At 49.6% G+C, this 15137-nt stretch overlaps 1 protein-coding gene across 2 annotated transcripts in view; it reads left to right on the top strand.

Annotated features, from left to right (window-relative positions):
• The first annotated feature begins 394 nt into the window (after positions 1 to 394).
• Positions 395 to 15137, top strand: part of Ptpn1 (protein tyrosine phosphatase non-receptor type 1) — a 47517-nt gene continuing 32774 nt past the window's right edge. The window contains exon 1 of one of the 2 annotated variants that reach the window (XM_021192326.2): positions 395 to 624. In XM_021192326.2, coding sequence (XP_021047985.1) covers positions 562 to 624 — 63 coding nt within the window. In that variant the 5' untranslated portion in view covers positions 395 to 561. The remainder of the gene's footprint in view (positions 625 to 15137) is intronic. The other variant, XM_021192327.2, reaches the window with a different exon arrangement.

A 15137-nucleotide genomic window follows, 5' to 3' on the forward strand; every position in this document is an offset into this window, starting at 1 on the left:
AAAGAAAGAAAGAAAGAAAGAAAGAAAGAAAGAAAGAAAGAAANAAAAAAAAAAAAACAGAACGGGACAGGAAACGCCGCTCCCACTCAACAGCCCAGCTCGAGGCCACGCCCTCGCTGCCTGACTCAACCGGCCGGCTTGAGGCTCGAACTCAGGATACTCCCCGAGTCCCGCCTCGGCCCACGCGCCGTGGGCGCGCTGCCCGAGGGTCGCTTGGGCAAACGGCGCCCGCCCGCTCGAGCGCGGGACCCGGGAAGCCGCCGGCGGCGCGCGCGGCAGGTCAGCTCCTCGGACTCGGGCCTCGTCCACGATGCCCCGCCCCCGCCCCGCCCCTGCGGAAGTGCCGGCGCCTCTTCGCTATCTGACTGGTCCTCCCGTACAGAGGGCGGAGCTTGCGGTGAGGCGGGGGTGCGTACTTCCGGCTGCCGGCTTGACATGCAGAAGCCGCTGCTGGGGAGCTCCGGGCTGCGGTGGTGGCGGGCGACGGGCCTCGGGACGCGGAGCGACGCGGCCTAGCGCGGCGGACGGCCGTGGGAACTCGGGCAGCCGACCCGTCCCGCCATGGAGATGGAGAAGGAGTTCGAGGAGATCGACAAGGCTGGGAACTGGGCGGCTATTTACCAGGTGCGGAGCCGGGGGCCCCTAGGCCGCGCCGTCTCCCCGACCCTCCCGGCTCGGGGGACTCCTGTCGCGCGTCCTCGCCGCCCTAGACCTCTCTTGGGGCTCGCGGCCCCTGCGACACCCCCACTCGCCTCTATCTCTCCGCGGTCCGTGTCATCTTCGAGCCCCCCCCTCGACCCCAACATGGCCCAGCCACCCTTTGTCCCCACTGGTCCACACCCCTGCCGCTTCCTTGTCTGGACCGGACCACCTCAGGCCCTCTTCCTTTGTCTCCTGGGGAGAAGGGTGGGCTCGCCGACACCCCCGCCCCCTCGTATTTCACTTCCTCAGGCCTCGGTGTGCGGTCGTGGAGGCCCCGGGATGACAGCCCCCTTACTCCTTCCCGTCCATTCATTTGTTAGACGTGAGCTGGAGGGTCTCTTCGGTGCTAGGCGTTGGAGCTGGTGTGTATGGAACGCCACCGTAGACCTAACCTACCCCCGGAGAGGCTATAGTCACACAGACATTCAAATACTGTTCAGCTGGTGACAAGTGTTGAGAAGAGAAAAGACCTGTTCTGGGGGAGGGTGACTGTACGCAGAGTCTGCTGCCTTGTCTAGGGGATAGCGGGCAGGGCTGCTAGCGACACGACCGGGAAGGAGACTTGCTCTTTGAGTAGACCAAGCAATGGCAAGCCATGAGGTTAGGCGATTAAGTAGGGAGACACAGAACCCAGTCCTTTAGCTGCCTGACCCTCTCCAAATGGCCTCTTTCTTTGTCTTTTATCCTTTGACCGTGAGCTGAGATGGTTTCTGTTTTCTGTGATCCGGTCCACTTGAGGGGTTCTGGTGGTTCATAAATAAAGTATTATGGAAGTAGGGTACCCCCCCCCCACACACACCATGTATGAAACAGTGAATTGGAAATGCAAAGATGTCTTTACAAGCAGTTAAGTCCTCTAGAGAAAATAAGTCTTCTGATTAAATGTCAGTGCGGGGGTTGTGAGGATTTACCAAAACCACACTCGCCAGGCGTCTGAAATAAGCATGTGCAAAATAGATCCTGTTCCTTGTGTAAGGAGAGCAGGCAGTTTGTTCTGCTTTCAGCTTCTAGGTTCAAAAGACAGCGGGTGAGACCCATCAGCTGGAGAGTGAAATCTATTTTGAGCTTCACTTAGGAAAGTAGGAACCCTCAGGCTGTTGTTTGGTGTTCTTGACTGACAGAACCTTTTTTGGGGGTGGCCTTGATTTCCAGATTCCTTGACAGGGTTCTTTTTACTCGGGCCTTGATGTGCCCATCAGCTTTTGGGGGGGGGGGCAGATATTTATAGCTAGTGTAATCTGTGTAAGTCAAGCAATCAATCGTAACATTTGTATTGCATGTCTAGTCTCTGAATTGGCTGGACAGATTCCACTAAGGAGTCAGATCTGTGGGCAGATTTTCCATATCAGATTAAATGCAAGGGGACCCCAGTGTAACAACAGCACATGAGGATTGTCGTGTAAGCCACTCAGATGTGGCGGTTCTTGGCTAAACAGACATCCCAAGTGGAGACAGTTGAATCTTTAGTACTGAGACAGACTTATTTGGTGACAAATTGGCATCATTAATAAGTTATGGTAGAATGTGGCTTTTTACGCTTTTAGGTTAGAATGGCCTGCCCCGACATCTAAGCCTTGTTAAAGTTGGCACAGAGTGGGCTGGCTTCGAAATCTGTTTTCTTCATTCTTCTCCAATTTCTCCTCCACATTTAAGTCCCACGTGTGAGTAAGCTGCTAGTAAGCCCCACAAGTTAAGTAAGACGCCAGGGTCTGCACAGCCCGTTTACAGGTGCTTGTGCCCTTGGGCCTGCCCAGTGTGGGGGTTTATGTTCTCTCTCTCTTGTTTTTGTTTTTTGGAGATAAGGTTTCTCTGGCTGTCCTAGAACTTGCTCTGTAGACCAGGCTGGCTTTGAACTCAGAGATCAGACTGTTTTTGCTTCTGGAGTGTGCGGATTAAAGGAGTGTGCTACCCTGCATATTTGTAGTTTTGAAGATGGTTATGGAAATGCTTCTGTTTTACATTTTAAAAGTAGCCTTTTGTCTTAACAGCTGTGAGCATTTTGTTGTTGTTTTATTTTGCCTTTTGCTCAAGACAGGGTTTCTATATGTAATAGTCCTTGGCTGTCTTAGGGCTCGATTGATTTGCAGACCAGGCTGGCCTCGAACTCAGAAATCTTTTGCCTCTGCTTCTAGAGTGCTGGGATCAAAGATGTGTGCCACCACACCGGCTTCAATTGTACCTTTTAAAACCATTATTTGAATGACCTTGAGTGAATGATTTTTTTTGTTTGGTTTGGTTTTTTTGAGATAGGGTTTCTCTGTGTAGCCCTAGCCCTGGCTGTCCTGGAACTCACTCTGTAGACCAGGCTGGCCTCCAACTCAGAAATCCTCCTGCCTCTGCCTCCCGAGCGTTGGGATTAAAGGTGTGCGCCACCACTGCCCGAAGTTTTTTGTTTTTTGTTTTTGTTTTGTTTTGCCTTGTAGTAAGTGTGTGACAGTATGTCATAGTGGACAGCATTATCAAGAGTCCTGTTTGAGCTTGTCATAATTAAGAGTGTGCTGCTTTGCTTACAGCTGTACAAGCAAGGTGGCAGAATCATTTCCTTATTCTAACTCATTTCCTACTCAGACCAAGAAGGTCTACAAACTCTAAAACAAATGGGCAAGGACCAAAAGGTGAAGCAGACGTTTGAGCTCTGGGGAAGATGGCAGCGGAAGAAAAACACCCTGAGCAAGCAGCACACCTTCTGCGAGGAAGCCTGGGTGCTTTGTAATCTTTACTGTTAATGGTGACTGTGATAGAGGTCTGTAGAGTTGCTTTTGTTTGCATAGGGAAATGGCTGTAAGAATAGCTTTCTCTCAAAGGAATGGTAAGACCAAAGGAGTAGTGTTTAGAGGACTGGTCAGAAAAGAGACTGGCTTAGCCAGCCCAGGGGGAGGAGAAGCTTGACCAGATGAAGGAGGACCTAGGGACTCTGCCTCCCTCAGGAGTGGCAGGGGTGCTTGCTGCTCAGGCTTGGTTCTTTCTTACTGTTCAGTCCTTTGATTCTGCCACTTTCAGTGAGTGATTTGTTTCGGATAATGAGCATCTCCCACCCCAGTAGCTCCTGACTTGAAAGCAAGACTGCTCTGCTGCAGATGGCTTTTCTAGCTGACACGTGACATGTTATAGCTGCCTTCATTCTGAAATAGAACCCAGCGCCTGATTGAGTTAAACTCCTGTAGTGTCAGTAATGCCCTAAAATTCCTTACTGGTATAGGGAGTTGATACTGTCCCGCTCCAAGAGATGCTCTTACAGTATTAGACCCCACTGCTTCAAAGCCAGGGAAACTATACTTTATGTAGAAGAGAGCAAGACACCATGACTCATTTTGATGGGTGGGGGTATAGAACATGGAGATAGGGACATTCTCATCTTGAGTGACCCTTGAGATTTAAATGTTCTTGCTTGCCCTAGTTTGCATGAACTAAATTTAGGCTTCTGATGGGCACTTTGAGGAGGTGTGAAGGCTTTGAAATTGTCTGGACTGGTAGGAAATTAACAGGCCTTTCCAGCAGAGCCAAGAGAGTTGCACCCCTTGTCTGTTGTTCCCAGCGTATTTATAGTAGCTGGGCTTCTGGGAGTAAGCAGGACCCATTCAGCCTTTATAGCAGCTTGGAATAGTGGGAAAAGGGGGAAAAGCAAATGATTTTCTGGTTTCAGCTACTAGATCCCTCTGCCGGGCTTCTGTCCTGTCTGCTACCTTTGCATTTTATTAGGAACCCCAGGACCTGGTATTTATTGAGTAATGGAATTAATTACTAGTATATTGAAATTGAAGTGAATGAAGAGTCCCTTGTAGAGGCCTTTTGGATGATAATCTATTTAGATGATTGCTTTTTCTCTGTCTCTTTTGATGATACTGGGTTGTTACCCAGGGCCTTGGCAAGCACTGTACCACTGGGCCACCTCCCTGGTCCTTGGGGTTTTTTGTATTTTTTGTTTGCCTGCTTGCTGTTTTTTGTTTGTTTTGTGTTGTGATGCATCTTGCTGCGTGGCCCAGTCTGGACTCCGTTTTTTTTCAGCTGTCCCTTCATCCCTCACTAACCGGAGCCCCGCCCCGCCCCGCCCGATCCCCATTGTCCCTTCCAGTCTCTCCCTTCAGAATTCTTTTGGCAGGGTCTTCCACTTTGGGCTCGTAAGTGCCTTGAGCCCTACCTGAGTGTCTGTGTGTTTGTATCTCTTCCCCTCTTCCCTTCAGGGTTGGTGCTAACTCATTCCCAGCAGCAGCCATGAAGGCGGGGCGTGCTCTAGAAACCTAGAATCCTGCCTGAGTCATTGCTTCTAGGATGACATCTGCACCTGCAGTTCCCTGGGTGGGTTTTGAGTAGATAGGAGTGCTTGGCTTTGCCTAGTTCTGAGAGTCCCGCCCCTCCTTTCATTGCTTAGTTACCCTGTCAACCACCTCAGTGGTCCAAGTGCCCACTGAGCTTGTGCCTGCCTACTTGTTGTTGATACTGCAGAGATGCCAAGCTGCTTGCCTTTATTTTATTGTGTGTCCAGTCTATGTGTGTACATGTGCACCTGTGTGTGTATACCTGTAGATGTGTCTAATCTATGTATGTGCATGTGCACCTATGTGTGTGTACCTGTAGATGTGTCCAATCTGTGTGTGTGCATGTGCACTGGGTGTTGGTCTTCCATCTTTCTCATCTTGTTCATAACAGGATGTCTGTGTCACTGCTGCTTAGGCCACAATGCCTGGCTCACGAGTGTCCAGGGGTTCTCCTGCCTCTCATCTCATACAGCCGCACTGGGGTTATAGCTAGGCTTCCGGGTCCAGCTTTACGTTGGTTCTGAGGGTCCTCACACTTCCATAACAAGCACTTTACCCACTGAGCCATCGTCCCAGCTCTTGTTGGTTACTTCCTAATCTGGTTGGTCAGACTTTCTTCCCCACCTCTGGCCACCCTTAGACTTTTCAGTTTATTATTATTTGCTATTATGCTTTTTTTTTTCCTTTAAGACAAAGTTTCTCTGTGTAGCCCTGGATGCTTCTTCTATTTCCCAAGTGTTGGGATTAAAGGAGTGTGCTGCCACCATCACCCAGCTTGTTTTAACAGTAGCTCTGAGGCTTTCCGTTTTGTCTGGCTACTCCCCCAACCCCTACCCCTGGACAGGGTTTCTCTGTGTAGCACTGGTTGTCGTGGAACTAGCTCTATAGACCAAGCTAGCCACTAAAGTACAGAGATCCACCTACCTCTGCCTCTTGAGTCCTGGGACTAAGGGTGTTCTTTGACACCACCCATCGCTGTTGAGTCTGGGTCTTGTGGGCTGTTAGGAAAACATTAAAATACTCCTACATGCTGGTGGTCCACACCTTTAGTCTCAGCACTGGGTAGGCAGAGGCAGCTCCAGCCATCTTGGTTCAAGGCCATCCTGGTCTACAGAGGGAGTTTTAGGACAACCCAGGCTACACAAAGAAACCCTGTCTCAAAAAAACAAATAAACAAACCCCAAGATCTAGCCTGGGTGGGGTGGTGTTCAGGTGGCCTTGGTCCCCTGCAGGGCCCAGTAGGTTTAGTCCTGCAGTGTGATCACACTTACCTAGCATGCCGTCCAGCTTGCACCTTGCAGCTCAAATGTGTGCCTCCTTTTGTTGAACTCTGTCCTGGGTCTTGGCACTGCCTGATGTTGCCCTGTGCTTGTGAGAACTGCCACTCTCTATCTTGGTCTATCCCAGAGCCCACATGCCCTGTGGTCACTCACTGTGGCACCCACCTGGCATAAAGTAAGTCTTCTCACAAGTGTGGTGTGCACATGGCTGCCCAGAGATAGAGTGGCTGTGGTCCCCTGTACCAAGCTAGTGATGGGGTCAGGAAGATTTGCACAGAGGGCCCAACAGTAGGGTTCCTGCCATGGGAAACCCTGTATTTGAGCCGTGGGCCAAAGAAGTAACTTGCCTTCATGTGGCTTCCTAGAGAAACTGCTGAGTGTGCTGTGAGACTCAATGCATCTGCCCACCTCATAGAAGCCTGAGGTGTGACAGTGTTCCCTCTGTGTGACAGGCTCAGTAGACAGCAGAGTGGCACCACAGCTTTCTCTCCAGGCCTAGTGAGCTCCTCTACTACTCTTGACCTGTAAAGGCAAGCATTGCTCACCTTTAGCTAGGCCGTTGGAGTGTCAAGAGAGGAGCGTACCTTTCTGTTCTCACTGCTCGTAGTGTTTGGCAGTGTGTCACAGGCTCAGCTAGAGCTCCATGGTGCTCATCTTCCTGCCTCATTTCTTCACTCCCCTTTCTCTCCGTTCCTCTTGTAAAATGATCCTGAAATGACTTAAATTCACCTCCAGTAATAAAAATTCTTAATGGTCTTGAAGTAGCCCTTGTAAACTGCAGGGGTCTGCACAGGTCATATGGTTAGGCTCAAATTTTGGTAGGTCTGCCAGTGTGGCTAGCAGCTTAAGAGTTGGGTAGGCTTTTGGGTTTTTTGGGTTTTTTTCCCCCCTCAAGGGGCATTCAAGGTTCTTACTAAGAGGGCTTCCTGGAGTGAGTGAAGTGGGAAAGTGAGCAGCTTACCACGGTTAGGCACCCCTCCTTGAGACAGTAGGGCTTGGGTGGTTTTCCTGTAAAAACAGAGGAACTGACTCTTGAGAGTTCACAAAAGCGGGATTGATGGGGTGCGGGGAGCTGCCCTTATGTTGTAATTTTAGAAGGAACCCACATCTGCTCTCAGCTTGATTTGAATGAGAAGAGAGCCTATACATCTGCCAGCCTCAGAGAAAAGTCCCTAAGTCCCCACCACTGGACAGAGCTGTTCACTGTGGGGACACTCCCACTCCGCAGCCTTCCTCTCTCAGCAGCGTTTAACAGAAGCCTCAGTAGCTTTTCTTCTCAGACAGGGTCCCAGGCATCCCAGGCTGGCTAAGTGTCAAGGATGACCTTAAACCTTTATCCTCGAGTCCACAGCACTGTATTACAAGTGTGAGCCGATGGTAAATGAATCGCTGGCCCTCTAGGCTAGCACTCTGCCAACTGAGCTGCTCCACACCCCGCCCCCCTCCCAGGCCCTTTAACTTTTTTTTTTTGTTTTGTTTATTCGAGACAGGGTTTATCTGTGTAGCCCTGGCTGTCCTGGAACTCTCACTCTGTAGACCAGGCTGACCTCGAACTCAGAAATCCTCCTGAGTGCTGGGATTAAAGGCGTGCATGTGTCACCACGCCCAGCGCCCTTTAACTTTTTGACACAGGTTTTCACTGTTGTGCTCAGGCTAAGCTCACAATCCTCTTGCTTCGGTCTCCGAATTCCTGAGACTTGAGTCATACTCCACCATACTTGACACATGTCAAGCCTTTTCTGACAGTCTGTAGATTCTGAATGACTGGCAACACGGCCATATCTCACAGGATGCCTTTCCCATTCCATAGCCAGCATCTAAGGCTGAGGCTAACGCTCCTGCGGCTCTGGCACAGTTCCCACTGCAGGCACTGCAGACAGGCCACTCTTGTGAGTGATGCTGCTCAGCTTTGTGTGTGATGGTTCACTTCCAAGTGCTCAGGATGCTGTTTAGTCTGTGACTGGAGCTTTCTGGACGCCAACACTCAACTAGCTACCTTTAAGACCTGAGCCCTGCAGTGTGCATCAGGAGTCAGCATTAGCTTGCTGGCTAAGTGATGGCTCTAGGTTTTCTCTGGGAAAAATATGCATGTCTGTGTTCTTTTCATCCACAAGTCCATGCCAGGAACGCCTGATAAGCCAACAGAGAAGGGGCCTTGGGGACCAAATGGTCTCATGTCTTCAGTAACTCCTCTCTCTGTCCAGAGCTGCTTTTCTGTATATGGATAAGCCTGGGCTATGGCTATGGCTTTTGTGGCTGAGTGGCACTGCTTGCAGAGAGGATGAACTGGGTTCCCAGAGTCACATTCTGAAGATATGTTGGTCGATCAGAGAGAAGCTCCTTGCCACATCTGTCTCCAAGTAGTTGTCCTGTGCTCTTTCGTCATTGGATCGTACGGTCACACCATTTCCTTTCAAAAAGCTATTACGTTTGTTTGTAGTGTTGTGTGTTCACCCACGTATGAAGTCAGAGGACACCGAATAAGTTGGTTCTCTCCGTCTACCTTGTAGGTCCTGGGGTAGGACTTGGGTCACAGCTTTGGCAGCAGGTGCTTTTACTTTTACCAAGCCATCTCACTGCCTAGCACACCTCTTCCCAAGGAGGAGGCTTACTTAAAAATGACAGAGTTTGGGGGCTGGTGAGATGGCTCAGCGGGTAAGAGCACCCGACTGCTTTTCTGAAGGTCCTGAGTTCAAATCCCAGCAATCACATGGTGGCTCACAACCATCCGTAACAAGATCTGACTCCCTCTTCTGGAGTGTCTGAAGACAGCTACAGTGTACTTACATATAATAAATAAATAAATCTTTAAAAAAAAGGGGGGGGGGTGCTGGAGAGATGGCTCAGCGGGTAAGAGCACCGACTGCTCTTCCGGAGGTCCTGAGTTCAAATCCCAGCAACCACATGGTGGCCCACAACCATCCGTAATGGGATCTGATGCCCTCTTCTGGTGTGTCTGAAGACAGTGACAGTGTACTCACATACATGAAGTAAATAAATAAATCTTAAAAAAAAAAAAAAAAAAAAAAGACAGAGTTTCAGCCACTAGCTTGTTTTTGTTCATTTTGAGTAGACTGGCCTCTTGAAAGACATGTGCTGCTGCAGAGATGCCTACGAGAAGGCACATGCCAGTGGTGACAGCTCTCTTCTGAGGTGAGCTACCTGAGGGTGTCTCACAGAGTCAACTCTGAGCTCAGCTTCATCCAGTTGAAAAATACAGACTGCTCTGAGTGTGTGATTGCTGACCCCACCCCCAAGGAGTGTGGCTGGGGACTTTTCCTCCGTGTGGATTGTGTGCTGCTCTGCTGTCCCAGTAGGGTGTCTTTTACTCCTAAAAAATTGACCCTCCCAGAGCTAAATGTGTGTGGCTGGCTTTGCACTTAAGGAGGACCTGGGAGAGAATGGCCAATGGCAATGGCTGCTTTTTCAAAAAGGTGTGTGTGTCTGTGTGTCTGTCTGTCTGTGTCTCTGTGTGTCTATGTCTATGTCTGTGTCTATTCTGTCTGGGTGTCTGGATACAGGTATACATATGTGTGTGCCGGCTCACATATAGGCCAGAAGAGGGCATAGGATTCCTTGCTGCCTGCATTACAGATAGGAGTGAGCTGGCATTGGGTCTGGGCACCACTGCAGTCTTGTAGGAGAGCAGCAGGTGCTCAAGTGCTCCTGGGGTCTCTGTGAGGACGGCATTTTCCTGTCAGTGATTACTTTGGTGGTTGTTCTGCCTTTTGTGTTTCCACTATGATTGAGCGAGACCCCTACTGGGATTGCTCTCCTGTGCCTGACTCCGACTCCGACCACCTTGCAGGTGGGATGGGGCTGTTTGCCACCAAGGAGGATGCTATCCCCTTTGCAGCCCTGGTTTCAGCAGGTGGTTTAGCCTGATCTGAGTATCAGCAGGCTCACTGTTCTCCTGAACTCGAGAATCTACTGTCTCTTGAAGCTGGGTTTCAGAGGGTTCTATGTCCCAATCATGTGCCTTCCTAGATTGCCATCTGTGCCAGGGTGTCCCTGACAAGACAACAGGGCCCGTGGGTCTGTAAAGGGCACAGAGATAAGCCAGTCTGGGAACAGCATTGACTTTATTGCATGTGAGCAACTACTTATGTAGTGGAAGCCTATTGACTGTGATTTTAGTAAGTTACCTCTGATTAGATAGTGAGCATTCACACCACCAGGGTCTCTGTGCAAGAGAAACATTAAAGCAGCTCGAGGGTGCAGTCTGGTCCACAGGCCAGCTACCGCTGCTCATGCTACTTCAGAATTGAGTGTTCTGACCTCATGAGAAATGCAGTGTGGGAGGCAGGCTGTCTGCCAGGTCATGCCTGCTCTGTGTCTGTCTTTCTCTTGGGTAAACCCTAGCTGCGTCTGTGCCGTGGATGGTTTGCTGCTCTCCGTTCCCAGCATGGGAGCTGTCCACCTAGGCTCCCCTCTCTCCTTCTTCTCCCTGCTAGTGAGGACTCAGACAGTGTGGGTGACAGCATTGAAGCTGGGCAGGAGCAGATGGCAGATTCTGTTTTCTTGTTTCATCCTTTGTAAGCTTGAACCATCTCTCCTCACCCCAAATAAGCCCATCACAAAATTAATCAAAAGCAGTTACACTGCAGTGGGAATCACTGTGAGGCGCCAAAGGTTAACAAGCAAGGGCTTTTTGTGCAGGGCTGTTCTTCAGCCTGGCCTCCTTTGAGACTCCACCCCTTGTCAGCATTAACATGGTATTGCCAGTGACACTGTTGGAAGTTGTTGCCTTTGAAAGGTAGAGGTGCCTGGCTTTGGTAGAGAGGCCTCAGGAGGTAAGGGAGCACAGCATTTCCCAGCCTCTGTTGCCATGCAGCTGGAGATGGGTGTGGGCCATCCTCCACAACTTCCTGTCTTCAGTGTGAGGGGGTGGCGGGTCTCTAACCGCTGAAGAACTGTGTGGACAGGCTGTTTATTTACAGGGCAAACGGGCCCTAATGGCTGCCTTTGGCTACCTTCATGTTAGCTAATCGCTACCCTTTGGCAGTGTCCATTCAGTGCCCAGGGCCGGGGGCCCTTCTGGGCAGAGCGGGGCAGAGCTAAGTTTCCCTTCCAACGTTTGCAGATGCTCTTCACACTGGTGTTAGTGTAGACTGATCATAAAGGAAATGATGAGTGTGTTCGTGGTCTGTGCTAATTTTAGTCTTGTGTTCACAGCTCATTTTGTGTCCTTCACCATTAAGGCTCCGTTTCTAGAAAGACACGTTTTGAATGTAGGGCACTGCCTGTGTTCTACCCTTGGCTCCATTTCAGGAGTGGCCAGAGCCTCCCAGGTAGGAGCCTGGGAGATTGTCTCCACACCCACTCCTTTGCTTAGTGACACTCTGCTGTCCCTGCAAGTCACTCTGCTTTGTCTGAAGTGTGAGCTCTCGGCAAGGCTGTCAAGGTCATTGTGCAGTGTGCTACACAGTCTCTGCTGGCTGCCTGAGACACCTACCTGCCTTAGCTGCCCCACATATGGGCACTGTTCATCTCTGCTTCTGGTTACTCTTAGCAGGACTCTGTATGTCAGAGCTTTAGTCTCAGTCTGCATGGCTGCCCTTCACTGTCCACTCTGAGCAGGTACTTCCCAAGGATGAAAGATACTTGGGTCAGGGTCTTCATTACCTGGCTGCTCATGGGTCTCTAAGGAGTTACATAGGGTCCAGTCTGTGGCATGTGGAGTGAGAAGAACCGGCTTGGCAGCACAGCCTGCATCTGATGCTCTCAACTCCTTAGTCCCTGGGAGAGCTAGAAGGGGGCTGGCTTTCCCAGGAATGGAAGAGCTAGAAGGGAGCTGGCGTTCCTGGGAATGGAAGGATGCTTGGTGTCTGTGTTGGGCTTCACTGTGGCTTCCTTGTGATCCTGCTCAACTACAAGGGGACACAAACTTTAAATTTTTGTAATACCCCAGTTAAAACTTTAAGAACCTTTGTTCATCTTTAGAAATAGAAAATCTTTGAGGTTGTAAATGAGATGTATAAGTTACCAAGTGTCAAATGGTGAAGGAAGTTGCTTTTGAGAGTCTTGTCTAAAGTGGGTACTGTTGTTTGGGTTTTGCCGTCAGGCCCCAGCTTTGGTCTGCCACACTCTGCTTGTTCAACATAGTGCCCCCTGTTTTGAGTTAAGTTTGAGCTCAAGGTCTATGCAGTACCTTCACACCCCTGGGACGCTCTGGGTGGTAGTCCAATGGTAGGTCTATAATAGGGAGTGTTTGCGGAAGACAGTTGGGTCATAGTGCCTCAGTGTTTTTCACCAGCTCCCCAGTGACTCCAGTCCACCTTCCCAGCTACTGCTGGTGTGGCCACTGCCTGAGCTTACAGGTGCACAGCCTCCCTGGGTCATCGGGGTGATTGGATTGTAGACTTGACCTTTGCCTGGCTTTGTAACCTCCTATCTAGATGTCACAAGTAGATCCCCCGTTGTCATTTGCTTTGTCTGTGTGTACTGTGTTTTGGTAAGACTGTTGATGAACTGGGAGGAAGCATCACACAGCTTAAAACCCGGGTCCTGCTGTGAGAACTCGCTCGGCTTTGGTCCTGGAGCTGTGCGAGGGTCACGCTTCTTTGGATGGACATCATGTCTGCATTCGTTGCTTGCCTCCGTCCCATGGCCTTATACTGTCCTGGGTGCTGTGTGGTGCTGATTCCAGGCTGTGTTTTTTCAAGGTTGGTGTTAGTGGTGCGGTTGAAATGGTATTTGGTTTGGAACATGGTTGGTGTGGTGTCACTAACAAAATCAGAGCATAGGGGTGAAGGCCAGTGGCCTAAGAGGGATCTCCTGCCTGAAAAGTATAGTGTAGGACCACCCTAGGCAGGCCTGCTTTCCTGCCGCCTCATTCTTACTCCTTTGTGCTTTAAAGGAAGTTGGAAGTCGCCATCACCATTTTTTCCACTGCAGACAACTGAATGTGATTATATTTTTGTCCTATGTTCAGCTATTTCCAAGAACCCTTTTTGTGTGCATGTGGTATGTTTTCTAGTCTCCTTGTGTAACCCAGACTGGCCTCGCATCTCCTTATCCCTCGGTCTTCCCAGTGCTGGGACTGCAGTCCTGTGTCCATGCTTGATTTCCAGGAACCTTAGTTGATGACCAGGCTGGCAGTTGAGTCCACAGGGCCCCATGGGAATGATGAAAAGAAAAATCTGCCCGCGTTTGCTTATACTGAGAAACGGTTGGCGCCTGTTTTAATGCCTTCCTCACTCTGTGGCTTGGTTAGGAAGGGTACTACGTGGCCAGTGTCTGAGGGTTTGCTCAGTGGTTCTCCAGTCTGTCTCCTCTGTCAAGGGATGAAGTCAAAGAGCCCAGAAAGACTTACAAGGAGAGTGTTAAAGGCAACAGCAGTCCCTTTAGCTTTCTCTGGAACACCTGTAACTCTTAGAGATGTTGTGTGTACTACAAGAAAAAAACTGAGCCATAGTTTTTGGCTGTTCTTAACCCTGAACAGTTGGGCTCTTTGTCCTGAGCTTTGTAACTTCCCCCACAAAGCCGAGTCCCTGAAGGCCACAACCAGTCAGCACTGGAACACTCCCTACGCTGGGCAGATGTCGTGGTCACAGCTCAGGGCCAGAGCCAAACCTCTCTCACTGCTCCTCTCCTAGAACTAAGCCCTTGCTGGCCAGCATTTGTCAGGTGCCCAGCAGTCACTGGGCCCCAGCCTCTGTGCCAGGTAGAGAGGGTCCAGGAGCTCCCTACCCTTAGGAGCTTGTAGTTCAGGTGACAGACATCCCAGGTCACAGTGATAGGAGCTTTCCTCCCACGGGGAGCCAGTAACCCAGATGGAAGATAACACCTGTCTGTCTGTCTGTCTCCATGTGTGTCCATGCACGTTTCCCTGGTCTTCTTTTTATCTATTCCCTTTGTCAGAGTGACATGGAGGTTGTAGCATTTAAAGAGGGTAGGCAGCGTACATTATAGACAGGAGCTCTGGTGTTCATTGTGATAAAGTAGCTTCTCCTGCAGAGAATAAAGTAAAAATGCCCATTAAAGAACAGGGCCTAGGGCTGGAGAGATGGCTCAGCAGTTAAGAGCACTGACTGCTTTTCCAGAGGTTCTGAGTTTAATTCCCAGCAACCACATGGTGGCTCACAACCGTCTGTGATGGGATCCAATACCCTCTTCTAAAGATAGCTATAGTGTACTCATATAAATAAAATAAATAAATCTTTAATAAAAAGAAAAACGGAAAAAGGAAATAGGGCTTAAGGATGTAGCTGGCCCAGAATGCATGTAGCCCTGGGTTTGACCCCCATCACTGTGTAAACCAAGCATGGTGGCACATGCCTAGGATCCCAGGTCTGGGAGGTAGAGGTAGGAGGAGGAGCCTTGACTACACAGTGAACTTGAGGTCACCCTGAGATATGCAAGTTCCTATTCTAAAGAAATAAGTAAGCAGACTCTTTAGACACTAGCTGCGTCCTGAGAATAAGTTGAAGATGTTTGGCCAGCCCCTGATTTGCAGCAGGCACCTAATAAAGGCATTATTTATCTGTGGATTTAATGATGTTGGCTAGTTTCTTACATCATATGGTCTGTTTATTAGTCGTTCTTATTATCCAGATGGTTTTCTTTGAGTGACATTTAAGTCTAGTACCTTGTAAGAGGATTTAAGATGAGTGATAACCAGGTGGTAGGGGTGGCACATGACTTTGATCCCAGCACTTAGGAGGCAGAGACAGGCAGATACTTGAGTTCAAGACCAGCCTAGTCTACAGAGTGAGTTTCTACACAGCTAAGGCTACACAGAGAAATCCTGTCTCAAAAAAAAAAAAAATAAAAATAAAATAAAATAAAACAAACAAAAGATCAGTGATAATCATCTTACTAATTTATTATTATTTTTATAGTGTACTACATGCTAGGCAAGCCCTCTAGCTCTGAGCTGGATCCCTAGCCCTCTTTT

Source organism: Mus pahari, chromosome 3 (assembly GCF_900095145.1).
Source record: "Mus pahari chromosome 3, PAHARI_EIJ_v1.1, whole genome shotgun sequence".
In the NCBI taxonomy this organism is placed as follows: Eukaryota; Metazoa; Chordata; class Mammalia; order Rodentia; family Muridae; genus Mus; species Mus pahari.